At 39.7% G+C, this 27855-nt stretch overlaps 1 protein-coding gene across 1 annotated transcript in view; it reads right to left on the bottom strand.

Annotated features, from left to right (window-relative positions):
* Positions 1–27855, bottom strand: part of DNAI3 (dynein axonemal intermediate chain 3) — a 1549065-nt gene that overhangs the window by 1017669 nt on the left and 503541 nt on the right. The window contains exon 4 of the mRNA XM_044086876.1: positions 21551–21735. Within this exon, the coding sequence (XP_043942811.1) occupies positions 21551–21735 (185 nt within the window). The remainder of the gene's footprint in view (positions 1–21550; positions 21736–27855) is intronic.

Genomic DNA, 27855 nt, shown 5'->3' with positions numbered 1-27855 from the left:
ACCTTCCATTCCTTCTCTTTAAATATGTCCTAATATGTTTTTACTATATTCATAATCTACTCCTGTGTATTAAGTGTTATACCTAATGAAACATTCATTTCTGTCATTACATGATTATTCTCTAATTATTTTTCTTAAATATGGTGTGACTTCTTTCTTCCTTGCAGAAAATGTTTTTATTTTTACAATAAATGTTCTATTTTTTCTTATTCAACTCATGTAATTCTTGTTCCGTAATAAAGACATTTTCATCATTCTTCTCTAGACAATCGATTGTATCATTACTTAAATTCTTATACTTTATTTTTCCAATATATATTTTCTCTTTCTCCCATGTGACATAGCAATTTTTGTATTTCAGTTTGAAGTTTAACCATCATTCTGACCAATCTTTATAAAATGCTCTCATCTCTACATGGTTTTGCCATAATTTCATAATATTTTCTCTCCTTATAACATCCCATTTCACCTCATTTACTCTTTTTAAGCCTTTCCCTATTTTTATAACTCAGCATTTCCTTGTATTGTAATCCAAACTGCCCTATGGTCTGAACATCCTGTCAATAACACTCCTTGTTTTACTATTACTAAAGTTTCTGACATTAAAAATAAACTATTTCTGTTCTTTTATCTCCTGTTCTGTGTGTTCAAGTCTCTAAATTCCAAATTTGTAACTGTCCATATTTTACAATGTCCCTGTGACAAAAGGAGGTACTGACAACACAGCTGGCTGGAATTTTGTAAATAATTATATGTCATTTGTGAATATCAAACTGATTTATACAAGGAACTGTATGTCATGTGTATATCAAACTGCTTTGTACAGATGTTTGTATTGAAAATGTATTTGTAAAGTGCTTGTGCTTAAAATGTATCCACAGTGTGCCCTACTAGAAGAGAACAGAAATGTACACGTACTACTGTAACTGCTTAAATGTATATGTTAACAGAGGAAACTAGAGGGTCAACCTCAGTCCAGTAAACTTTATAAAAATATCTGAAATTGAATTACTTTATAGGCTAGGACATAAAGATGTTTCAGTGTAGCTAGCAACACACAGTCTGTACTAGGAAGCTTTCTGTATTGACCTTGGGGTGAACTAACTGCTACTTTGGAAGCATGAAGGAATGCAATTGTTTTATGACTTCCAGAACTTGTTAAAGATCTAAGCAAAAGCCCTTGTCTATGTATTTTTACAGGTAGATGCAAAATGCTACCAGCTGCCAGCAATGGAAGTTTTGGCCTGGGAACTAGAAGTCTGATGACCAGAAATGATGTTGTTCTGCAAGCTATCCCAGCAGTAATAGTTTTATTATTTTGAGAAGTCTCTCAGTGAGACACAGCATTCTGTATTCTATCTTGGATCTGACAACAAGAAACACCATTCACCACATATGCCTTGCTCTAAGTAAGTTACTAGGGTATAGTAATTCTCAGATATAGTCAGGAATATAGCAAAGCTTAGTTTAGATTTTGTTTTCTTTATTTGTGTGAGCCTGTACTGCAATGATATTTTAAATATTAAACAACTAAAACAGTCCACCGGAGATGCAGCGTTCCAAAGTTAAAGTAAAATCAGCAAGAAAGTCACGGTTGGAACGCTAATACTGGCTGGTTAAAGTAAAGGCTGCTGACAGCAAAAACACATAGAGAGTAATCCAACGACTCAGATGTAACAAGGCAGGAACGTTCTTTATTCAATTTCAGTAAGCGCTTTCACCCACTCAGGGCTTCATCAGACTGTGTAAGGAGATAGTACAATCACAGTCCTTATATACTTCAAACAATTAATTAATTAGGCAAACAATTAAAATATATGCTTCAAAATATTTCAAAACATACATATATTTGATTAAAAACATAAAAAGTCACTACCACATTGCTTAATAAATCCATACAAACACTTATATGGGTTTAAAATCTATAGATATAAAACTCACCATTTAACAATAAAATTCAAACGATTAACATCATAATCCCTTGTAGTTTCCCAAAATTTCCACTATCTATAGATTTTAAACCAATATAAGTGTTTGTATGGATTTATTAAGCAATGTGGTAGTGACTTTTCATGTTTTTAACCAAATATATGTATGTTTTGAAATATTTTGAAGCATATATTTTAATTGTTTGCCTAATTAATTAATTGCTTGAAGTATATAAGGACTGTGATTGTACTATCTCCTTACACAGTCTGATGAAGCCCTGAGTGGGTGAAAGCGCTTACTGAAATTGAATAAAGAACGTTCCTGCCTTGTTACATCTGAGTCGTTGGATTACTCTCTATGTGTTTTTGCTGTCAGCAGCCTTTACTTTAACCAGCCAGTATTAGCGTTCCAACCGTGACTTTCTTGCTGATATTTTAAATATTCCTGTGGTTTTGAACTCTATCACTGTGAATATATACTTAGTATTTTCTTGTTATTTTATTATTTATGATTAAATATATTTCACCCTTTCATTGTAGTTGATCTGTGTAGGGAGATTCAGGTTTTCAGAGAACTTGCATATTTATTTGGTGACACTGTGTGGGCCACTCCTAATCGCTTTACTCTTGGTCAAACTACCATTTGTATTAATATTACTATTACACAGCAAGACTGGACACCCTTTATTAAGGGCCCTAAAGCAGCTGATAAGGAGTGACTGGTGGTGGTGGTGTTAATTATTTTACAGTCTGCCAGAAGGGGGGATAGCTAGTAAACCTGTGACAGCCTTTCCCAGGTGTGTGTGTGTGTGTGTGTGTGTGTGTGTGTATGTGTGAGTGTAAATCAAACCTCAAAGAGTATGTGTGTCAGCTACTTGGGCAGGGACACAAAGTATTGGTTGGACAGAGAGGGTGCTGGAGGTCTTGGCTTGGTCACTCAGCTGAGGTCTCAACTCTATAGCTGTGCCAGTGGGGAGTCTTACTGGGGATATGGAGAAAGGGGGACCATCCCTGGACTGACTGTGGTCTCTGTGTGCTGTTAAGGGAAATTGCATTTGATGCAGACAGCTACATCTGGAAATACTGTGTGCATACCTGTTATCCTCCTAGTGAACGTCCCCCCACAGGTGCAGATTGAGGCTCCTTGATTACTGGTCCAGTGAAGGGTCGTCACAGTCCCATATTAATTTAACATCTTATGACTTCTTTTTATGTTGCCGTAAGTTGCAATTAAAATTCCCTGCTACAATAATTTCCATATTAACTGCTACATATTGAATTATATTTCTAAACATGTCTCTTCTCTTTTTTGTTAAGTATGCATATATTGCAATAATTCTAATAACATGATCCCTCCATCTTACATCAATAACAGTAATTCTACCTGTTGTAACAAAAGTAACATCTAACACTTTAATTGTATAAGTATTCCTGAACAGGTTCCCCTCCTGAGATTTCATATAACATTTCTTCCCCTTCGCAGTAAGGTTTGATATCATTCTTTCTGAGACAAATATCTAATGTCTTGTAATATAATAACATCACTATCTTGCTTTTTACACCATTCCAAGATTTATATTATTCTAACTTCTTAAAACCATTCACATTTAGTGCTAAAACTTTTCACTTAATTATACTTTAAGGAATAGGTATTCAGACTTTCCCCCTCTTTTTTAAATCCCTCTGTAATTTTCTTTTTCCTCGCCTGCACTCTTTTACCAATTACCAATCAAATTTCTTTTTTGCTTTACTATATTCTACTTAACATCGTCACTATCGCTCAAACCTGATTCTTCTTGCATTCTTCCCAAATTAAATTCTTCCTGTATGCTGCCTTTTTGTACAACTTGTTCTTTATCCATAATTTCTGTTTGTGTTTCCACTGTTTTTACATCTTTTTGCCCAGCCTCACCCTGTTAAGTCTATATCAGCCTCCATCTTTTTCCGTTTTTCTTCACATTCCTCCCAATCTTTTTTATTACATTTGTAACATCTCACTTCACAATCCCGTACATCATGTCCTATTTTTCCACATGGAAAACATCTTCTTTTATCACTATTACTGATTAAATGATCATTTTACCTCACAAAATCATGTTTTAGGCTGACCCCAGTATCTTATCATGTCGCTACTTCCTTCAACAGTTATACCATTTGGTAAATGCACAATACTTTCATTTGCAATTTTCAAAATCACTTTACAATCCCACGCCACATTCCCTAAATCGCTATTATCATACACTGTCGATATATCTAATACATTTTTACATAACTTCAATAAATGCCTTTTAAAGTCTATCTACTTCAGTCCTAAATTGTATATTAATGTTTTCTTCATCTCTCTATAAGAAGTTTTAAATATGTACAAATTCCATGGTATATTTTTTTCTTCTACTTCTCATAGTCTTCAAATAATTTTTCCAGTATTTGACCTGTAGCAAATATAATGTCACAAAAAATAAGTTATGTAGTTACCATAATGTTCAATCTGTGTTGTCCATTTTCATTCCTCCTCAACTGATAGGTTCGGATCTGAGCCCTTGGATCCAACTTGGCTGTTGCAAAAGCTTGTAGTAACCTTGAAGTCTTCAGCTTCTCCCTTAACCATAATGTGCCACCTCCATTACCTCAGATCTTGCTTGCAGATTATGGCAAAAGACTAATATTTTACTTGTATAGAAAACGTTTCTAAGCAGAAAAATATAGCAGGAAATGAAAGCACAAAGCTATATCTGAACTCATAAAAGGCAAGGTGAAAGACTGCAATATTGGCTCTATCCACTTTCTCTTCAGACAATGTTGGATGGGGTTGGTGGGTCGGGAATCAAGGAGGAATGAAAATGGACAATATAAATGAACATTATGCCAAGCACTTAACTTCTTTATCTGATGTTGTCAATTTTCATTCCATCCAGGACTGATGGGACAGAGTCCCCAGCTACTTTAATCCCAGGGTGGCTTCAAGGAAGGATATTCCTGAGCACCATTGAGCCAAATGATGCCCTACTTCCAGAAACTAAGTCTAGCTTGTAATAAGATATGAAGGTGTGAGGTGAAGCCCAAATTGCTGCTGCACAAATGTCATTCATGAATGAAATGCTGAGAAAGCTGCTATGGATCTTGTAAAATGAGCACTCAATTGCTTAGTTAAAAGCAATTTCAATGTATCATAAATGAAAGAAATTGAATTAGTGAGCCAGGGAAACTGGACAGTGGCTTGTCCGATTTTTTTTTTCACAAAAGAAACAAATAACTGATCTGAAGTCTTTAGTTCTGTATAAGAAGAAATGCAGTTGTGTATGCACATTTAGTGAATATGACAAACATTTGCCTTTGCATAATTTGGGAAGAAAACTGGGAAGTTGATAGATTGGTTAATGTTGGATTCTGATAAAACATGGGCAAAAAAGATGCATTAGTTCACAATGTAACTCTATCTTTATGAAAAGTAGGTATGGAGGTTTCACTGATAAAGCTTGAATTTCTGAATGCGTCTGGCCAAAGTAATGCCGACCAAAAATAAAGTCTTCCAAGACAGCAATTTGAGATCACAAGTATTTGCAGGTTTGAAGGGCTGAAGAACCAAAGTTTGCAGTAGCAGAGTTAAGTCCCACATTGTAGAAGGATCTTAACTGGAGAGCTCAACAGAAGTGTTCCATGTAGAAAGATCTTACAAAGTTTATGGGAAGCAAGGGAAGAACCATCAAGACCAACATGGAAATTGGAAATTGCTGCTAATTGTACCTTTACTGTAGAAGAACGGGTTCCTTGATAAAAAAGCAACAACAAAAAGTCCAGGATAGTATGAATCAGTGCAGAAAAGAGATCCATATCACTTTTAATTGCCCAATGCACAAATCTTTTCCATTTGCTAGCATACATTTCTCACAGATGGTTTGAGGAAAGATAATAGAATTCTGCAAACGGGGGGAGAGCATAGGTTGTCTGGCTATTACTGGAAATGGAGAAACCAAGCCATCAGCCTGGGCTTTGGAAGATCTGGATGAGCTATTTCTGTCGGGTGAGACAGAAGGCCTGAAATTGGGTCCAGAATGCAGGGTTGATGGATCAAATGAGGCCACAGGAAAGGAAACCAAATTTGTCAAGGACTAAAGGGAGCAATGAGAAGGACCTTGCTCTTCAACCTAGCAGCTCTCTGAAGGAATTTCAATATTAGTGGGATTGGAGAATAAGCATATAGTAACCCTGGGGGCCACTCGTGAAGTACAGCATCCCTCGGTGACTCTCCCTGTGGAGGATAAGGGGAAAGTAGCTGCTGCACTTGTTGTTTAGAGGAGATGCAGAGAGATTGCAGCAAGGCTGGTCCCACTCATGGAAACTCAAGTCTGCCACCTTCTTTTTGAGGGACCATTTGAGATGTAACAGAATACACCTGCTTAGTTTGTCTGCTAGTATGTTAGTCTCCCCTGGAATATGAGTTTTTAAAAGAAAGCGGTTGGAAGAGATTGTCTACTGCCAGACTCATAATACTTCTCGACACAGGTGGTATGATCTGGTTCCCCCTTGCTTTTTGATGTACCAAACCACTGACATGTTGTCTGTTTGCATAGCAATAATTCCCGGCAGTAGAGCATCCTGAAAGGCTTGCAACACTAAAAGCACTGCTCTCAACTCCAGAACATTGATATGCAAATTGGCCTCTTGGGGGGACCTCATGCCTTGAAATGTCTTTCCCAGGTAATGCCCCCCACCCCAAGTGAGAAGCATCTGTGGTCACCATGGTCTTGGGCTGAGAAGGGACAAACAGACGAACTTGTAGAAGTTGTTCCGACTGTGTCTACCATTTCAGGTCATTTTTTTGCACAGGTTGGTGATTTGAATTGCAGCTGAAAGGGGAAGCTGTAGAATCAACCATTGAAATGTCAACATCCATTGAAGAATCCTCATGTGGAAAATGGCTAGCAGAACAAGGGGTATTGCTGTCACCATTGATCCTAGTGCTTGTAGGACCACACAAGTGGGGAACTGTCATACTGCACAGTCGTTTGTTGACTTGTGATCTTAGGGTTTGAACTCTGGAAAGGGGTAGAGAAACAATCGTTGACCTTGTGTCAAGTAGCACCCCTATGAACTGTATAGTTTGAGATGGTTGCAGATGTGACTTTTCGAAATGTATGGTTATGCCTAACTAAAGAGAAATCTGTATTACTTTTTTTCTTTTCCCATGATGAGTTGATGTCTGGCTGGGGCAAAGATGAGCCAATAGTCTAATTAAGGAAACATCCAGAATCTGTGCAGTATCAAGTGAGCTGCTACCACTGCCATACATTTGATGAACACACTGGGGGGCTATGGTGAGACCAAAGGTCACTGCTTTGAACTGGTAATGACTGGTCCCTAGCTGGAAGTGTAAGAATTTCATGGATCGTCTGTACATTTTTATGTGATAGTATGCATCCTGGAGATCTATCAAGCACATCCAGTCGTCTTTCTCTAGTAATGGAAAAATCGATTGAACCATGACCATCCGGAGCTTTGTCTTCTGAACAAAATTGTTCAGACTGCTGAGATCCAGAATTGGTCTCCAGTCACCATTTTCTTTGACACTAAAAAGAATTTCAAGTAAGTTCCGGATCCTTTCTGGCCTGGAGAGTCCTCTTGGATGGCTCTTTTGTTTAGCAGCTGTTGTATGCGAATTGCTGCTTATTCCCTCTAATTGGGTGGAACATCAAAGATTTTCCTGGTACTTAGAGGACAAAGGGAAAAAATAAATTATGTCTTACTATAATGTTCGATCTGTGTTGTCGATCTTAACTAATCATTGACTGTGGGCTCAGTTCCGAGCCTTGGAACCAATTTGGGCATTATTCCAGCTTGCGCCTTCCAAATCTCTCGAGCTAAGCTCTACCCACAATGCTCCTCACCAAAGGATGATGACAGACCAGAAGAATATGTAATATGAGGTTATATCTGAGTTAATACTATACAGGCCAGTCTTTGAGAAGATACGATCCACCAAGATTTCTAAAGGTAGAGGGAAGGAGGGAGGGGATGTCAAGGATTAGTGAAGATCATGAAACATTATGGTTAGACATAACTTCTTTATCTGATGTGTTAATCGTCACGTAATCCTTGACTGTGGGACAGAGTTCCTAGCTACCTGAATTGTGTGAGCTCTCATGGGATAATATTCCTGAGTGACTCCTACACACCAGGTCTAATTTGTAATGCATAATAAAGGTGTGAGGAGATGCCCAGGTTTCTGCTGCTGCCCAAATATCATCTATAGAAGCTGTGGTATGAAACACTGTAGATGCTGCTATAGCTCTTGCTGAATGAGCTTTCACAGATCCTGGCGAATGGATGCCTTTTTTGTCGTAAACAAAGGTAATACACCCTTTAAGCCATTTAGCCAGCGTGACTTTAGACACTGGTCTTCCTAACGTAACTGAAGAAAAGGAAACAAATAATTGGCCAGATTGTCTTATATCTTTAGTTCTGTGAACAGTGAACATCAAGTAAATGTAGACAGTAGTCTCCTCTATTAGAAAAATTGGGAAAAAAGACTGGGAGATGTACAACCTGACTGATGTTTGACTCAGAAACAACCTTAGAAAGGAAGGAGGGAAACATCCGAAGGGAGACCCTATCTTTATGAAAGACTAAGTAGGGAGATTTGCATGACAAGGCTTGTATTTTGGATAGTCTCCTGGCAGAGGTAATGCTCATTAAAAACAGAGTTTTCCAAGATAAGAATTTTATGTCACAAATGGCCGATGCCTCAAAAAGGGTAGAAATAAGAGCAAAAATCTCTAGTAGAAACAAACTATGGGCCACCTGGCGAACTACCAAAAATCCCCAGGATCATAACAAATGCAGACAGGCAAGGAATGATACAAAAAGACTTATCCTACTCGATAAAAAAGACTATTACTGTAGACTACAGGTGAATAATCAGAATAATCCTCAAAAATTCTGGGCTGGGATCAACAAATTACTGTATCCAGGTAAAACCTCAACCCGGCTGCTAACTCTAATAAAACCACTGAACAGGTCACTGACGGCTTCAATCATTTTTTTACTGAAACCATTCAAGCTCTTGCAAGCCAACTACCTCAAAGTACCCTGGAAGAAAACAACAATAACTCTGGTACCCAAAATCTATTTTGCTTTCAGCCTGTACCTACCTCCTATATTTGCAAGCTTCTCAAAAAACTAAAACCCACCACCCTATCTGCTGACCAACTCCCAGCAGAATATCTACAATTGACAGCTGACGCTGTTGCCTATCCCATCTCCATACTAATCAACCGAACCATTTCCGAAGCCAAAATTCCCATAATTTGGAAACCATCTTATGTTATTCCACTACATAAAGGAGGTCCCTCCATTGAATACTCCAACTACAGACCCGTAGCCATACTCTCCACACTAGCCAAGATTATGGAGAAATGTATACACAAACAACTTATGCAACACCTAATCCAAAATGACTTAATGGCTGATACCCAACATGGTTTTCAACCACATCATAGTACTACCTCTGCCCTACTATCCTTCACTAACACTATTAATGACAACCGCAACAATAATAGCACCTCATCTGCCCTCTTCCTAGACCTCTCCAAGGCCTTTGACATGGTCGACCATCACCTTATGATCTCTACCCTGCAGACACTTAGACTACATCCCAGTGCCCTTCTTCGGTTTAAATCATATCTCCATGACAGGAAACAAGCAGTCATTTGGCAAAATAAGCTCTCAAATCTATTACCCATTACTACTGGAGTTCCACAAGGCTCCATACTAGGACCACTATTGTTTTCCATCTCTATTAATGATCTTCCAACCATCATAGCAAACATCAACTGTATTCAGTATGCTGATGACTCCACTTTAATCTGCTTAGCTACATCACCAGATGATCTAAAAAGGGACACCCAGACTACTTTTTCTGTGGTAGAAAATTGGCTATCCAAACGTCGCCTACTACTCAATCCCAAAAAAAACCAAACTGCTTATATTTCCACCAACCCAGAGGTCCTTACCCTTCTCCTTTACCATCCAAGCTAACAATGGGACAATTATTTCCCCTGACCCCAATACCAAATTGCTAGGTGTTACAATAGATAACTATTTAAAATTTGACCTCCATATTAGACAGACTATCAGAACCATCAACAAAAAACTCGGCTCACTCTATAGACTAAAAACCTTCCTCACCCCCATAGCTAAAATAGCCATTGCACGCTCGCACCTACTATCCACCCTCCTATATGCTTCCCCACTTCTAGAAAATATAAGTAAAACTGATCTTAACAAACTTACAGCCTGCTACAATCACATCGCTAGGTTTGCTACGGGTTCTCCTTTTAGAACCCACCATTGCATTAACCTCAAACAACTTGGATGGTTGGAGTTTCCCAATCTTGTTAAGTATAACCTGCTAATATTGGCTAATAAAATCCTAAAAAAACCAAATCACATTCCAGCCCTTAGTCACCACATCTTCCCTCACAACAACTCAAGAATGCTCCGCTCATCCAATAAGCTACAAATAGAAACAACTAAAATCAACAATGCAGCTGGCATGGCAATATTTGCTAATTCTGTAGGCAGAACCTGGAACAAACTTCCAGATGCCATTACCTTGCTCTCCTCCCCAGTCCAATTCATAGCCTCTATCAAACAATACTTAGAACAAAAATGGATATGTCATTGTGACAAACCTGACTAATTCTAACAGCGCATGTATTTTTGTCAATCTAACTTGTGTTTTTAGACCACCCTCAAAAAATGGAATTTTGTAACACTGCCTGTATGACTGTACTTCTATTGTATTCCTTGTCTTAATAACAATTTAACCTGATTACTTAAATATTACTTATATTTAATGTTCATCTGCTCTTCTGTTACCATTATTGTACTAAGTTTGAACTTCTGTAAAAATTCAAAAATCTGTAACACTGCTTGGCAGAAAGTATCTTTCAGTGATCCTTGTCTAAACAACATCAATACCCAATTGTAAATATTATTGTATTAGATAGCTTTCAGTTATCCTTGTCTAAACAACATCAATACCCAATTGTAAATATTATTGTATAATCAATGTTACTTTTGCTCTTCTGCTACTTTGACTGTATTCTGTTGGAGCTTATCTCCCCGGGCCTCCGCTGAAAATGGACTTGGTTCCAGTCGGACATACCTGGTCAACAAATGTAAAATAAAAATAAATAAATAAAATAAATAAAAATAAAATTGTAGAACCAAATCTGAGTCCCAAGGTGCAGAAGGTTCCTTGTATGGCAGACAAAGCATTAAAGTTCCCTTCAAAAAGGCCTTACAAAGTTTATCAGACATAAGGGATGAGCCATTGCACGTGATATGGAAGTTAGAAATAGCAGCCAGATGCACTCTAACAGTGGAAGCTGAAGCACCCACCTCAAAAAGTAAAGACAAACAGTGTAAGACTTTTATCAACTGGCACTGAATAAGGATCCAGATTACAGTTTAGTGACCATTTGGTAAATTTCTGCCACTTGCTGTGGTACAGTTTTCTAGATGAAGGTTTGTGGTGGGCTACAACAATGCATTGGATTGGGGAGGAGAGGGAGGGATGCCTGGCTATCATGGGAACTGGAGAAGCCATGCAATGAGCTTGAGATGCTGTATGCATGGATGAACCAGTCCTTCCGGGTGGGACAGTAGGTCTGGAGCTGGGTCCAGTAGCCATGGTTTCTGAAGAAGACGAGACCATAGGAAGGGAAACCAGACCTGTCAAGGCCAGAAGGGGGCAATGAAATTTATTCTATTCTTCAACCTGTTGGCAGAAGGGGGCAATGAAATTTATTCTGTTCTTCGACCTGTTAGCTTTCATTAGAAATTGAGATATTAGTGGAATCAGAGAAAAGGTGTACAATAGACCAGGTGGCTAATCGTGGAGAAGAGAGTCTCTGGGTGACTCTCCTGGTGGGGAATCAGGGCACAGTAACTGCTGCACTTGTTGCTCAGAGGAGAGGTGAAGAGGTCGCAACAAGGTTGGCCCCAAAGGCAGAATACTTTGTCCGCCACCACTGAATTGAGAGACCACTCATGAGGCAGGAGAATGGTTCTGCTCAGTTTGCCCACTATCACATTGGAGCTTCCTGGAATGTGTGCTGCCATTAAAAAGCAGTCAGATGAAATTGCCCATTGCTGTACTCTTAGCACTTCTTGACAAAGAGGGTATGGATCTGGTTACCCCTCGTTTGTTGATGTACCAGACTATCGACAAGCCTGTTTGAACTGAAATCATTCCTGAAGGGAGGGCATCTTGAAAGGCCTGCAATGCTAAGAGCACTGCCCTCACTTCCACAACACTGATATGCAAATTGGCTTCTAGCTGGGACCAAGTGCCATGGACTTTACCAGATAATGCCCCCCCCCTCCCTATCTGGGCTGTGTCCGTGGTCACTATGGCTTGAGGTTGCGGAAGGGTCGGCCCAACAAAATTTGTTCCGATTTTAGCCACCAATTCAGGTCTTCTTTGTATTAATTGGTGATCATGACAAAATAGGACATTGGTAAATCAATGTGGACCACTGCAAGGCTAAAAACCATTAAAGGATTCACATATGATATCTGGCCAGAGGAACTAGAGTGATGAAGGCTGCCATTGAACTTGGAGCCTGTGAAATTAGCCTTGCAGACACTTTTCTGTTTTGAATGATCTTGCTGACTTGTGATCTGATCCTTTGGAGCTTTTCCAGAGGAAGGGCGCAATGCCGGTGACTGTGCTTAGAGCAGTTCCGATGAATTCTAGCTGTTGGGAAGGTTCTAAATGGGACTTTTCAAAATTTACCAATATTCCTAATGTGGAACAAAGATGTAGAGTGTAATCCCTTACCTTTAGAAGTTGGCGCCTGGTGGGAACGGTAAGTACCCAGTTGTCTAAATATGGAAACACTTGGAATCTCAGAAGTCTGAGGTGGGTTGTTACCACTGCCATGCATTTGGTGAACATCCTGGGGGCTGTGGTGAGACCAAAGGTTAGGGCTGTGAACTAGTAGTGACGCCCCCAAGCAGTAAGTGCAGGAATCTCCTGGACATTTTTATTAATTATTTATTTTACATTTGTTGACCAGGAGATTCCAACTAGATACATGTCCACATTTAGCGCAGCACCAGGGAGAAAAATTCCACAGAATAATAACATACAAGATATTAATACATACCCAGCAAATTTTCTTAGGAAAACACATTATTTTACAAGACTGCATAGGTTTACAGTTTCATAGTACAATAATCCTTGGTATTAGCAAGATATATCAAAAATCGCATAAGTCTGAAGTTAGACAGTACATAGAATGTACAGAATTCTAGCAATTAAAATTGCTTAAGACAAACATAAGTAAGAAGGGGTTGAAAGAAAGTGTTAGGGTTTATTTTGTGGGTATTGACTGGGTTTGGGATGGTATGTGTTAACTTGTGGACTGTTTGGGAAGGTGTTTTAAGGTGAAGCACCTTAGCGGGGAGATTATGGTAATGGTAATATGCATCCTGGAGATCTATGGAGCACATCCAATTGTCTTTTTCCAAGAACAGAAGTATAGACTGAATCGTGACCATCTGGAATCTGGTTTGTAGAACAGATTTGTTGAACTGGCTGCGATCCAAAATCTGTCTCCAGTCCCCTGTTTTCTTTGGCACTAAAAAGAATCTTGAGTAAATTCCGGATCCTATCTGGTTTGGTAGGACTGTTTGGATGACTCTTTTGTCAAGCAGTTTTTGGATTTCTAAAACTACCACTTACCTGTGAACTTTATTTTTTTATTTTTTTTTTTTGGAGAATAGAAAAGGAAATCAAACGAAGGGGATACTAGCAATGGTATGGAACATTACCCGAAGGGAAAAGGTACCAGCAATGTAACTCGAGAAACTAACAAAGGCAGAAATATGGAAAAAGATGCACTCACGTGATGTATAGACTACTTAAAGAGGAGTGGGTAGGATATACAAGAACATTAGAAGAATTCAGATGAAAAAAAGATATAAAATTAGACTTACAGTAAGCTATTGCTCAAGAGTTCAGATAGAACATGTCTGGCACTCCAAAGTGGCAAAGGAAATCTAAGGTGATTTAGTGAGGAGCACTGTGGGTAGAGCTTAGCTCAAGAGATTTGGAAGGCACGAGCTGGAATAATGGCAGAGTTAGTTCTGAGGTTCGAAACAGAGCCCACAGTCAGGGATTACGTGAAGACTGACAACATCAAATATGGAATTATATAACCTCTGGATATGATTCTTGCACCCAAGTGTCTACTGTTATTTCTAGCCAGGCTCTCCTGTGTTGGGACAAACTATCCAAATTGCCTCCAGAGGGGGACAATCGGGCCTCCTCTCAGGAGCACTGGAAGGGTTTGCCAAAGAAAGATTGTCTGGATCCTGATGCTGCGGGCCTCCTCCACCATGAGGGTGGCATCTTCCATTTGAACTTCCCCCTCTTCCTCTAGGAGAAGAACCTCTACATGTGTCCTGGAAGGAACACTGTGATTTTTCGGAACTACATCTTCCTACTTACCCTAATGATTCCTCGACAAGAGTCTTTGGGGAGTGGAAAAAACAACGTACACCCACGGCAGAAAAAGGGTCTTTCCATCCTTCTCTCACCTGGACAATGTATTTATTTTTTTTTTACTTTGGGATGAAAAAGAGTGTTGCCGTCAAAGAGAGCATTAACAAATGAAAACTTGAAAGGTTCCAAAAGGTCACATAAGTGCATCCAGGTGTCTCTCCTGATGGAAATGCCTGAACCCTCTACTCTAGAGGTTCCTTCTGTTACATTAGAAATATGGCTCATAGAAGAATTGGATATCAGTTGTAGTGTAGCCAATTGAGAAGTGACAGTAGCCTGCACCTCTTCTGAAACAGATCCTGAGAGGTTGTCTAATAGCTCCTTGATCAGATGCCTCTGAATGAAGTCTCATGAAATGTGCCAAATAGTTCAGTGACATTAGGGAAAAGGTTGATGAAGCACAGCCACATTTCCCAAATCTGTCCATCGTCCATGACTCCCTGTTGAGAGGATGCACAGAGGAACTCTCCTCTTTCTTTTTTTTTTTTTTTTTGTGGCCACAGCTATGACCATAGTATCAACTGACATGCCCTTGGACCATAATTGTTCATCCTCTGGAGCTGTTATGATTTGTCGGGCTTGCTAGGAATCAACTCAATAGTGTGAGGATTCTTCCACACCTGATGGCAGATCAAGTTAATGAGCTTGTCGGTGACGGAATCACCCAGGAGGTAGACGGGCTGGTACCGAAAGCATACAGGAGTACATATTCCTCAGCTGAAGGGTTGCAGGATTTCCAGGCACTTCTCTGTTTCAGGATCTCAAGAATGTCTCCAAATACAACATCATCAGGAAGCGACCTTAGAGACCATTCACCTTGATCAAAATCTGTATCTTGTGTGACAGATTTTGGGGAATCTAAGTGCTTCTTTTTGCAAATTTTCTTCTTAGGGACCCTCTCAGTGGGGGTCTCTGGGGCAGTAACAGAAGAAGTGGAGATTCCCTGTTGGGAAGTTGGGGGTCTCAGTACCAACTGTCCCTGTGGAGCAGAGAGGTGAGACTCTAAGGGTACTGGTTGAGGATCCGAGAGGGTAGGAACTGTCTGTCAGAGAAGCAGAAAAAGCTCTCTCCATAACCTCAAAGGCCGACTGTCACAAAGAAGAAAAGGAACCAGGATCTGAGAAGGCAAGCTTCTGGACTGTGGTCCCCCTTGTTCCAAGGACAGCCCTCCCGAGGCAGAAATTGGAGCCGAAGTGACCACTGTCAAGGCCCCGAAGTATAGAGATGGCCGTGAAACAACCTCAGAGTCGACTTCAACACCTCAGATCTAACAGGGTAGTCTCGGCTTTGACTGAACTGAAGTGTTCAGAGCAAACTTCGGATCCAAGAACAAAGAAGTCCTTGGGTCTGAGGAGGACAGAGCCGGGCAGCTCAGATCCAACGGCTCTGAAACTAAAAAGAACTCAGAGGAGGAACTATTAAGGTTGATGTAGGTGACGATAAGAACTCCAGACCCAAGATCTTGAAAGGCAAATTGGACTGACAGAGCTGCTAGTCAGATCCAATGTAGTTGGATCCAATAATTCAGTGCTCTAATGTCTCAAATCAATGGTAAGGTTGGATCCATTGTTTGTCGTCTCTGATGTGTCAGATTTGATGGTGAAGCCAGATCCACTGACTGCTTCCTTTTATGTATCAGACCCGGTGGTGAAGTCAGATCCTTAACTTATCTTCTTTGTTGTGTCTGATCCGATGTTGAAGTTGGATCCACTGTCTGTTTTCTTTTATGTGTCGGACCTGATATTTTTATCATTTTAATTTCTTTTTTGTGATCCAGGTTGATCTGAAGCCCTAGAAGAGGAGGTTGAAGGGCTAGGAGAGGGAAATTTGAACTCTATTTGACAGTGAAGCTCCAGATAAAGCTGCAAAGAAGAAGTAGAAGGCAACATTCCTTTAGGAAACAACTTATTTTTCCTTTCAGTAATAGCTTTAGGATTAAACCCATGGCAAATGGCATAATCCTCCTGTGAATGCAAAAACCCTAAACAAAACACACACAATGTGAGGGAATCTGAAAAGGGGACCTTAAGTTCACCTTTTAAACACTTCTGAACTCAACCATAAAAATTAAATCTCCTTAAGCCGATAAATTTTAACAACCACAATGAAGTCTAAAACTAACAGGAAAAGAAAAGAAATACCAACAATGGTAATTTGACAAGCTACTGAAAGTAGTGAGGAAAGGAATTATAACTATGGTATTTAAAAGCGTACCCAAAGTACAGAAAAAGGTAAACAGAAGGCAAGCGAGATACAAATGGCCAAGAATTCCAAATAAAGAAGAATTTATGCTATTTAGTCATTTTATAATAAAAAATTCACTTAGCTGCTCGAGAGTAAACATTAACCATGTTTTTCACTTTCAAGCAGCAAACGAGATCTGAGGTAATGGGGTTGGTGCATTGTGGGTAAGGCAGACACTTGAGAGTTCAAGGTTGCCACAAGCTTTTGCAGGGCTGATTCAGATCCAAGGGCTTGGATCCAAACCCATCAGTCGAGAATGGAATGACAACTGAGAACATCAGATTGTCTCTTTTAATATGTATAAAGCTCTTACCTTGCTTGCTTTGATTCCCAAAGGTGAAATAACTTCAGCCCATACCTCTTGTCTGTCCAGTTCAGTCCTCCTTTCTGATACATACAGTAAAAAGTTTTTTTTTTTAATATACCTGTTGCTTCTTACTTCTTTTTCTCAGCTCCTGACTTCACCATCTCTTCATATGATTTACCTTTCAAGAATGTCTCGTCCTCCTGTTTGTTCTCTGTTAGGTCTCCCTAGGACACATCTTTACCACTGCCCAGCTCTCTTTCATTGACTAAGTCCAATAATACATCATCCCGCTACCCTCCTGACTAGAGGGTTGTAACAACACATTCCTGCGCCAGTAACTCATCTCTGAAATGATTCTCTTGAAAGATCTCTTCTGAATCCATCATTACTACATTCTCCTTTTGAGAAAGCTCGACTACTTTCTCTGCACCTTCATCCGCAGGCTTGCCTGCCTTTGCCTTCTCGATCCTTATCACTGCCATAACATCCTCATTATTTCAGGAATCATCTCTCATATTGCTACGCATCTCTCCACTCTCCTTGTCCTTCATTTCCTCCCTGCTTCTCCAAACTGCCTTCGTGCCCAGATCTGAAGATGGGAAGTGCCACTGAGTAAAGCATCCCCGTGCATGAAAATTGTAGGGGGAAATTCCCCAATGCCCTGGCAAAATTTCCCTAGTAGTATAAATACCACCAAGGGTCTGCCCTAAAAAAACATTACTAGTCTAGGGGGACTAACTTGATCAAGAAAGGATATGTAGATTAAAAGTCTTAAATTAAATCCTTTCCTCTGCCTTGACTTCAAAAGTAAAGAAAAATACGCACGCTGACAGTTTTGAGCAGTGTCTGTGGTAATTGGGGGGAAGAAAGACAAGTAATGACACCAAAATGACTGTGGGAGGAGAGGCCTAGTCTAGCCCCCTGCCTAGGTCCACCTTTGATCATGATCCAGCTCTGGGCATGGGTATGAATAAAGAAACAGAGGAGGAAACATTGACAGGCAAAAAAAAAACATATAATGCAGGCAACAACTGACAGGGGAGGTAAAGGCACATAATGGGGCAACAAATGAAGTGCAGCCTGACAGAGAGTTGACAAATGGTTTTGTCGAGTACTGGATTACAAACAGGTAAGTTTGAAATGACATGAAATGGAGGGAAACACAGTAACAGAGGACAGGGAGAATGGAGGAAGGCTTACTGAGCCAGCTCTGTGTGGAACCCATTCAGACATCAGTAACTAACATCATGGGCAGGCTTTTTTCTCCAATGGCATGAAAGTCAGGGCAGGATGGATATGCAACTGTCTATAGCTAGGATGCCAATGCAGGCATTGAGATTCAAGTTCACCTCAGTTCTTGCCAGCCACTGAAACTTAATGTTAATGACAGAGGAGGGCCTCCCCCATGCTACTGTCCAGTGGAAAAGCAACAACAGAGGCAACTAGCATGCCCTCCAGGTCACCTTACATATGGTGAATTTCACCAACTTGCAGAAAAGCAGACATGGGGACTGCTGGTGTCCGAATAGTTAGCATTGTTGCTAGTACAGCAGCCACCATCTCACCTCACCTCTGCTTGCACCATCACTGATCTTCTAGAAAAAAAACAAAATGGAGAAAAATAAAGCAACAAAGCAAATAAATAAAATGGTAGAAAGAGAAAAGGACACAAATACAAATGGGCAATGATACACAACACAGTTTATTTCAATAACACGTAACATGGAGAAAATCAAACCAACAAGGTGGCATACTACAAAGACAATGGAATAACAAAATTAGCAGAAAATATGTCCTCCAACATGGGAGGACTTTGGCTGACAAAGTTTGCAGACGACTGCAAACTGGGCGCCATAGTGGAAAGTGCATCGGACACGGATATCCTTCAGAAGGGACTCACGGAAACAGATAGCTGGTGCCAGAGCCATGGCCTGAAGTTAAACGCCAAAAAATGTATAGTCATACCCTTCAGGAAAAACAAGGTAACCCCAAGCTACCATATAGGTGGCAATCCACTAAGCACAGAAGAGGTTATCAGGGACCTGGGGACCCAGGTTGACAGTGGCCTTTCTTTTGACACTCACGTTGCTAAAGTGGTTAGAAAGACCTTCTACATTGCCCACCTGATCATGAAGGGATTCACATCCAGATCTAGTGAGGTCATTGTTCCCCTGTACTCTTCACTTATCAGACCAATGATCGAGTACAATGCCCCATTCGAGATGTATCTCACCCGACATCTGCAGCAATTGGAGAGACCCCAAAAGTTCCTCACCAAAAGGATAAAGGGACTCCAAAATCTGTCATATGCTGCCAGATTGAAGTAACTCCAGCTCTATTCAGTCGCATACCGTCTGCTCAGAGGTGACATGTGCCTGACATACAAGGCCATGCCCAACCCGGAATTAATGGACATGCTCCACCTCAAAAAATCCAAATCCACCAAAACCACTAGAGCAAGTGACTTAAACCTTAGCACGGACATAAATAGGACGTGCTGGAGGGATAGATTTATTACTCAGAGACTCCCTATGCTGTGGAATAAAATCCCAGTCCATGTGAGGCAGAGCACCTCGCTGGCTCTGTTCAAGAGAAATCTTGACCTGTGGATGGGAGATCGTAGGTTTACCCCGGGAATCATCTCTGTGTCACTGCTGGACAGAGGCACAACAAACTAATGGGCACAGTATTTTTTCATATAAGGGGAGCCACAAAAATTTGGGCTAGGCTTATAAATGCCTTAGGGCAGATAGCCTAGTATAAACCTATGAACCTATGAACCTATATAACTCAAGCACAACAGTTCATTTATGTGGGATAGAGTTTATTACACTATACAGTAACTGCAGGAAAACAAAGTAGCAAAGCCAAATAGCATATAAGCAATGGATATAAGTACAAGACCAAAGTAATCGCAATACAACTGCTCGTTATTATTTTCTATTGTTTTATTACAGTAGGATAGCATTACCAACAATCCACTACACTTACTCCACTACCTGGAGAGCTTGCTCTGCCTTATTTTTCAGACAATCTTGTTTTCCTCTATCTCCTGAGGCACTTGAAATATAAGACATGGACTCTAATAAGCACAGCATTCCAGTGACAGAAGGAGGTCATTAGTAACAGACCTATTTGTAGTAACAATATAAAAACAGATTGCTTACCTTAATATGGTCTCTCTCTCCTCTGCCACTTCTTCTCACTAGTGGAGAAGGTCTGGTTGACAACTCTTCAGGATGCTAAGTTATGATGGCACTGTTCATCACAGCAGTTGATGCCATGGCAAGCAAGAGCCATCCGTCCACCCTCACAGAACACCAAGCAAGTTCTTTCACAGACACCTATGCAGCCGATGTAAAAGAATCTTGCGCCCTCTTCTGCACCAGGTGAAAAGCCAGCCAGAGACCGAGCCTATTGAGGCCATCTCCATTCACAGGTCAAGTCCAGGAGGTAAAATGGCAGTCAGGGCACAAGGCTACATATACCAAATGCCATATGACGCACATCAACAGGCATCACAGTAGTGCTATGCCGTCACCACTAAAGCAATCTACATGGTCAGTAGCTTGATGCACGGTGAAAGTAGCTTGATCTGATTCCACAAGTGGACACACCCCGTGAGAGCTCAACGTTTGTGAATGGAACAAACGGCAGTGCAGTAGCATGACGTTTCTAGTCATTAGAATGATGAAAAATGCAATTAGAGCAGTTTAGTTCCCTAGACAAGCACACCATATGTGACCCAACAGCCCATACACAAACAGAAATAGGCATCATAACAGAATAGTGGTGATTATGCTTTGTGTTACTGGCAAGATTTACAGACAACTGCACTAAATTATCTCAATGGAATATGAGTCCCATTTCAGCACAATCAGCTCTCTGGTCAACATTATGACATTCACTTGCATGTTATTATGTTGTCATTTACATGCAATGCAGACTGAGTTATTTTCCTACTATGACACTTGTGCTGCATGTGCCTCAATCACCTCTCCCTGCATTCGCCACACACTGTGTCATTTCACTTAATTAAATGAGCTATTTATTTCTCACCCTCCACCCCCACCCCCACACACACACACACACACACACACACACACACACACACACACACACACACACGTATATAATATATATATTTATAGACAGAGAAAGAAATTCAGTACATTTTAATAAGCATTACATTTTATTACTGCAAGTTACTGATACACTTTTGACTAAGTGAAAATATATCCCTGAAGAATTATGATACACTAAATACTTTCACAATTTTAACGACTCCTTCCATTTACTAATGAGATTTAAACTGTCACATATTTTTGATTACTGCTAACAAGATGAAGAAAGTAAAACATAAAAGGAAATATCATTTCATCTGAACAGTGCAAAAAAAACCCAAAAAACTTTTGACTAAGTATATCAACAACTGGGCCCTACCAAAGAGGTCTGCATTTCAATTTTTTTTTCCTGATCGTGAAAGGTAACACTCACCAAGATGTGCTGCTTGACAGGATGGAAATCAGAGATTGCACCCCTTGTCTTCATGTCATGAAGGATTTCTTCTTTTGTAATAGTTTTATAAGGGTTTTCTTGTGTGACATCCTGATCAGCCTTGCAATTAAAGATTTCCTGAGTCTTTGAGGTGAGAACAAGGGGACATATGTCTTCAGGTAAGCCTAAAAAGAGGAAAATGAGAGTAAGCTTTTTTTTTTTTTTCCACAGAAGAAGAGAATCCAAAGCTTCACATATTAACAGCTATTGTATTATATAACTAAATTATGTACTTTGCTAACCGTTTTATCTTCATTGTAAACACTGTAAAAAATTATGCAGAATGTAGGAAAGGGGAAAATGCAGCTTTAACAGGAACGAATGTCACTGATGTCAGCAAAGCTAACCTCACTGCAGTTCACTGGTTACTGCTGGGATTGTGCTACAGCATGATACTGTATATATTCTTAACTGAGAGTCAGAACTCTCAGCCTTGAAACACTATTCACTCAAACTGCTTCTCTTAGAATGACTACAGTTGTACCTATCTGGAATGGAGTTCTTAAAAAAAAAAAAAATCAAGTACAAATTTTAGCTCAGTAATACCTTAAGTATTACTTAAGTATTACAAGATAGTTGTCATTCTTTTGGCAGCCTATGAAACAGACTACTCTGTTTTCTTTTAGACTCTGGATGATAGAATCATGACACACATGAAGCTTCTGAATGAAGTCATCTTTCAATACTGACAGAGATTTTCTGAAGATAACATCTATATTCTGGGAATGCTTAGTGCTTACTCACTTGGGAATTATTGAGAGATGATCTGGAAATCAAGAGCTGATAATTTAACAACATAATTAAACAAAGGATTGGGAGGGTTGCCTAATGGTTAAGGTGTTTGCCTTATAAACACAAGGTGCAGGGTTTGAATCTCACAAGGGATAATTGGCTAAGCTTAAAAAGGCTCGCAAGGGCAGTTAGCTTAGTACTTATCTATGAACCTGTATACATTTATCCACTTCCTGAAATGGCACAGACTTTTATTTATTATTTCGTAAATCGAAAGGTAGACTGATCAAATGACCCTTTTTAGCAATAACCAGGCCTATGCAGGCAAAAAGTCACAGTAACATAACATAACAACAATGAAGTACCAATAATAAAATATAAAAGCAGAATAAGTTAGAACATGAAAGTGCTAAGGAAGTTTATCAAAACAGTGATATTGCATTATTCAAAGTAATGTTCTTTTAAGGAGCATATGAATGCAGACATATTAGGATAATATTTTACATCTCCTGGAACAGAATTTCATAAGGCATGACCCTGTTCTATATAAAAAAAACAACTTTCAGTGCAGCTTAAGGTAAAGGGAATGTTAATCAGGGTGTAAGTATTATCATTTATATTACATAGTGAGTAGTGGCCACTGTTTCAACTGAGTAAATGAGCATCAGAAGGGCAGAGGTGTAGAAAAACAAGCTTATAGATAATAGTGGTAAGCAGCAGTGAAGCTCTGTAATTATCAGTCAGAGGGGTGGTGGTGGTAAATAGTAGCTTACAATGATGTGCTCTAGAGTGCCACTGCTTCAGTATAAGGGGGTGGAGGGGGCATTATAGTTTTTGAGCTACCTAAAGCAAAGACAGGGAGACAGTACTCAAGTATTGGAATGAGAATGTTCTTGGACATGTATTTTGTGTGTGGGGGTAAGAAGGTGTGTTAGTCTGTACTGAGAGTTTCATCTGCTTTAATAACTTGGAGAACAGTGAATTCAATATGATTGTTTAATGACCGGGTAGGATCAAGTTAACTGACGATGCTTATGTGTCCAAAGGGGTTCCTTTTGTGGGTTAGTGATACATAATATGGGCAGTTATGCAGATGTGGCACTGTAATATAGATTTAGTTTTTGATGAGTTAACTTTTAGGCGATGTTGGATGAACACATTAAAATACTATTAAAGTCCCCGTATAGTGAGATCTGACACAGAGTACAGTATTTACAGATCTTAGTAACAGAAGATCAAAAACTAACACATTAATACTGAATTGTTCTTGAGGGAGCGAGTTTGTAAACAAAAAAAGGACAGATTCATACACGAAACCCTTGGAACTTCACATGTGAAAAAAGATGCACAGGGCAAGGTATTGTTTACCCTAACTGCAAAGAGTGTGCGAAGGAGGTAGTTTGAAAGACATGCTAAACAGGATGTGTTAAGGTTCTGGGAAGCCACTTGGTTTTATAAGAAGAGAATGATGCACTGAATCAAAAAGACTTTTTACTTTTTTGAGCTCAGAAAATTTAGCAGGCTTTTAATAAAATTTGCAATTATATTCTTTGTGGCTAAAAAGAGAGTAGTGGAGACACTGATACCAGGATGGAAACAAGAGATTAGCAAGACAGTGTGTGCAAAGATGAAGGAGGGATGTTGGCAGATGAATGAAGCAGCTTTCCTTATGTACTTGGGATGTAAAAGCCTTCTGAAGTACTCTGGTTTTGGATTCCCATCTAAAGCTCATAAACTGTGTTTGATAAGACTGCAGTAAATTCAAAGGAAGGGAATGCAACTGTGATTTGGGTAGAACTTTTTGGGGTAACATAAGGAAGGATTTTTTGAATTCTCTACCTATGTCAATTGATGTCAAAGAGGTACTGTTTGAGCAGTTAATTGTTAAATACCTCCTTAGAATGACCAAGAAGCTAGGTTACAAAAGGAAGAACTGTTGCTATTATCTGCAACAGTTAAATTTAGCTTCTCAGATATCAATCCTAGTCTGTTTTCTCAGGTTTGACAGTGGAAGTGTTACTCTAGGTAAATAAAGGATTTCCATAGTATCCAAGTTTTCTCCCTAAGTTTCAGTTTGTTTTTATTTTTTTTGTGAGATGGAGCAGGAGATGTCCTTAATACAGTGGTTAGACAGTTAAACTGAACTGGTCAGAATAAGGAGCAGAATACTTGAAAAACACATTCAGAGTTAGATATATTGGGGGGGGGGGGTGACGGGGACCAGTATGACAAGAGTTTTCTTAATGAGAAGGGAATTCCCCTTCATATCACCCTAACAGGGGGAAGTTTAGGTTTCCTGAAAGTCCAGCATGAAATAAAGTGATAAAAGTGAGTGTTAGAAAGGACTAGCATAGAGGAGCATCTCTATGGAGAGACAGTAAACAGATTAAGAAGTATGTTTCTAATGGAGGGAGGGTTGACATAAGTGGGTTGTGTAATTAGCTGGGTGAAACTGTAAAGGTTTGTTTCTTTGTTGTTTAAGAGTTTCATCATGGAAGCCAAAGCAGTCCAAGTTGAAGTCATCTGTAAGAATGAAACAATTTTTAAAAATCCATGTTAAGAAAATCAAATGGTACAGTGGCCTAATGAACAAGGCATTAGCCTCCTAAACCAGGGATTGTGGGTTCAAGCCCAACCTAGGGTGATATAAGAGAAGAACGCCGGATACTGACAACCTCAATCTATGGATGCACAAAGCAGCTGGATGAGAAATGCATTTTTGCAAATGCAATAAGCTATGAAAATAGCTGGATTAATAAGACTAATGGTGATGAAGATAATTCTTTTTTAACAACTGATAGAGCAGATATTACTGAATTAGAAGTTGAAGATTCTTCAAATCTAGTCAGGAAAGGTATTCTTGTAATCAGAGATTCAACTATTAGAAGAAATGATGCCTAATTTTGCAGTGAAGATAATGAACATCGAACAGTGTTATGCTTGCCAGGAGCAAAAATAGAGCATGTAAGGCCTTAAAGCACCTTAATGTTAGGAAGTATGATCTGCTTATATTCATGTTGGCACAAAAGATGTCATCCACAAAGACTCTTTGACTGTTAGTAGGGAGCTTAAACAAACAGTCTCTGTGGTATCCCTCAAAGTCTCACAAACCATGAATATACTGGGTCCAAAAACAAATAATGAGGAAACTTCTTTGTGTGGAAGATCTAAGATTCCCTACAGTTCAGGCACCTAATAAAAAACATACTGTGAATATCCAACCTAATAACACATGGTAGAAGTACTTTCTTTAAAACTTTCCAAAGTATAAATCCACTAATGAAAGTAGGGAAGCAAAAGCTGCTTTAAGTCAAACCTTTTTAATAAAAAGATACAAACAAGCAATCCAAATAGTAGTTGAAAAAAAAAAATAAAATAACGTGTAGAAATTCACCATTCCATTTATATACTTGTTTAAAAGCGTGGGAGTGTTATAAAAGACAATTATAGCATGTTTACTTACTAAATACCCCTTCCTCCATACACCACCAGTGTGATATTTGACACAATGCTGCCTTATTTCAAGATCTGTGATTCCAAGATATGTGAAACTAAATTATTAGTTATTGGTATCTATGCTGTCCTTCTTTCATTCTGCTTCACAGATGGGTTACGGAGCCAATCCTCCGATCCAACTCGACTGCCTTCTACAGACTTTAGCTTCCAGGCTTGAGCTCCTCCCTTACCCACAGGGGTGGCTCATGCTATCGGACTGCCGGACTGCAGCCCTCCCACCTAGAAAAAACAAAAGAAAAATCTTTAAAACTAGAAAACAAAAACAGAAGAAAAAAAAAAGCACGAGTCCCGACTCCTCTGCGCATGGGCAGACACATTAGAAGACCTCTGACTGCCTTTATCAGCAGTCCGGATAGAGACAGAAAGGTACCCAGCAATCATTGCTGCAACGCACCCAGGAATCTGTGCGGTGACGACCACACAGAAGAGGAGGTCCGGACTGCTTCGGCTGCAGGCAGAACCAATGAGGACTGAGAGGTGAGCTGCTCTCGCGGGACATTCATTGCGCGGGCTTGGCTTCATTCATGGATTACTACTTCAGGTAGATGCTTTGGTCGCTGGCTGGATTGCTTTGTTCATGAAACAGGTAGGTGTTTGGTCACTGGCTGTTCAACGGGTAGGACATGTATTTACAGCAGGTAAGTGAAGGCTTTGTAACAGGAATTATACTGCTGGACAAAGGGTGTGTGTGTGTGTGTGTGTGTGTGTGTGTGTGTGTGTGTGTGTGTGTGTGTGTGTGTGTGTGTGTAATGCCCCAGTTACTATATACTGGTGGCTAGAGAGAGCAAATGGTGGTGGGTAGAGATACTCAGGCTTGAACCTTGTACCTTGGATGCAGGTGGCAAGGACCTGAATTCCCTATCCACCACCATTTCTAAAAATATTTGCAGATTTTTGCCTCATATTTGTTCTGTTCCTCATAAAATCTGTGGTTTCTGTATCTACATTTTTCCTTGCAAAATCTGTAGTGCAGTGGTGCACTGGTAGCATTGCTGCCTAACAGCTACAGGTTCTCTGGTTTGATTCTTGGCTGGGGTGCCTTCTGTGTGGTGTCTGCATGTCCTCCCATATTACAAAGATGCGTCTGGCATTTCTCCCTGCTCTGCTAAAAATTGTCTTTTGTTCCAAGTCAGATTAGTTTCCTGGTTAAATGTTTAAAAAATAACAGGCATTTGAATTTCAGACTTTATATTCTTCAGAAAGTACATGGTAACTCAAAACTGTTCTAGCAGTTGTCTAAGTTTATAACATGGATATTTTAAATTTATCCCTATTTTTGGGACTGTATTCCCCCATTTCCGGCTTTGTCCAGGTATTTTGTGCTAAGGTTGAGAGTTATCTATGGTGAGAACTGAATTCATTGAATGTTTGGGGGCTGTATTCCCCCCCATTACTGGCTTTGTCCACATGTTTTTTGCTAAGAGGTTGAGAGCTATAGTGAGAACTGAATTCATTGAATATGCTTGGGGGCTGTATTCCTCCCATTATTGGCTTTGTTCAGGTGTTTTGTGCCAAGAGGTTGACAGCTATGTTGAGAACTGAATTCACTAAATGGTAGCCATTTAAGTTCGTTTTCCTCTCTTTCACAAAACAGCTGATTTGGCATAGTGGTATGTTTATTTGACTGTTTTGCACAGGGTCCCCTGGGTTAAAGACGTGGCAGTGGTAACACAGCATTTTATTCTAGCAACTTTCCAACATTATACAAGCAATGTTTAAAATGTGTCTCTAGTTTTTGGGCTTTTGTTCCCCCCCCCAATAAATTTCGTCTTTTTCCAGATTTCTTGTGCTGCAAAGTTTAGAGATACAACTGCGTGTCAAGTAGATTTTACAAGGAGCTGAGAGCTGCAGGGGAACAAAACTTTAGTGCTGCTTATTCTGAGTCTGCTTGCATTGTTAATAGCACAACAGGTAGTGTACTTGCTTTTGATGCAGAAGGCTGTGGGTTCTACTCCCACAGTAGATGCATTGCTGATACTGTACTGTGTTGTAAAGTG

Source organism: Protopterus annectens, chromosome 10.part0 (genome assembly GCF_019279795.1).
Source record: "Protopterus annectens isolate FY-2018-M chromosome 10.part0, PAN1.0, whole genome shotgun sequence".
NCBI lineage: Eukaryota > Metazoa > Chordata > Ceratodontiformes > Protopteridae > Protopterus > Protopterus annectens.
The sequence above is the reverse complement of the archived record's forward strand: the minus strand, read 5'-3'. Positions and strand labels throughout refer to the sequence as shown.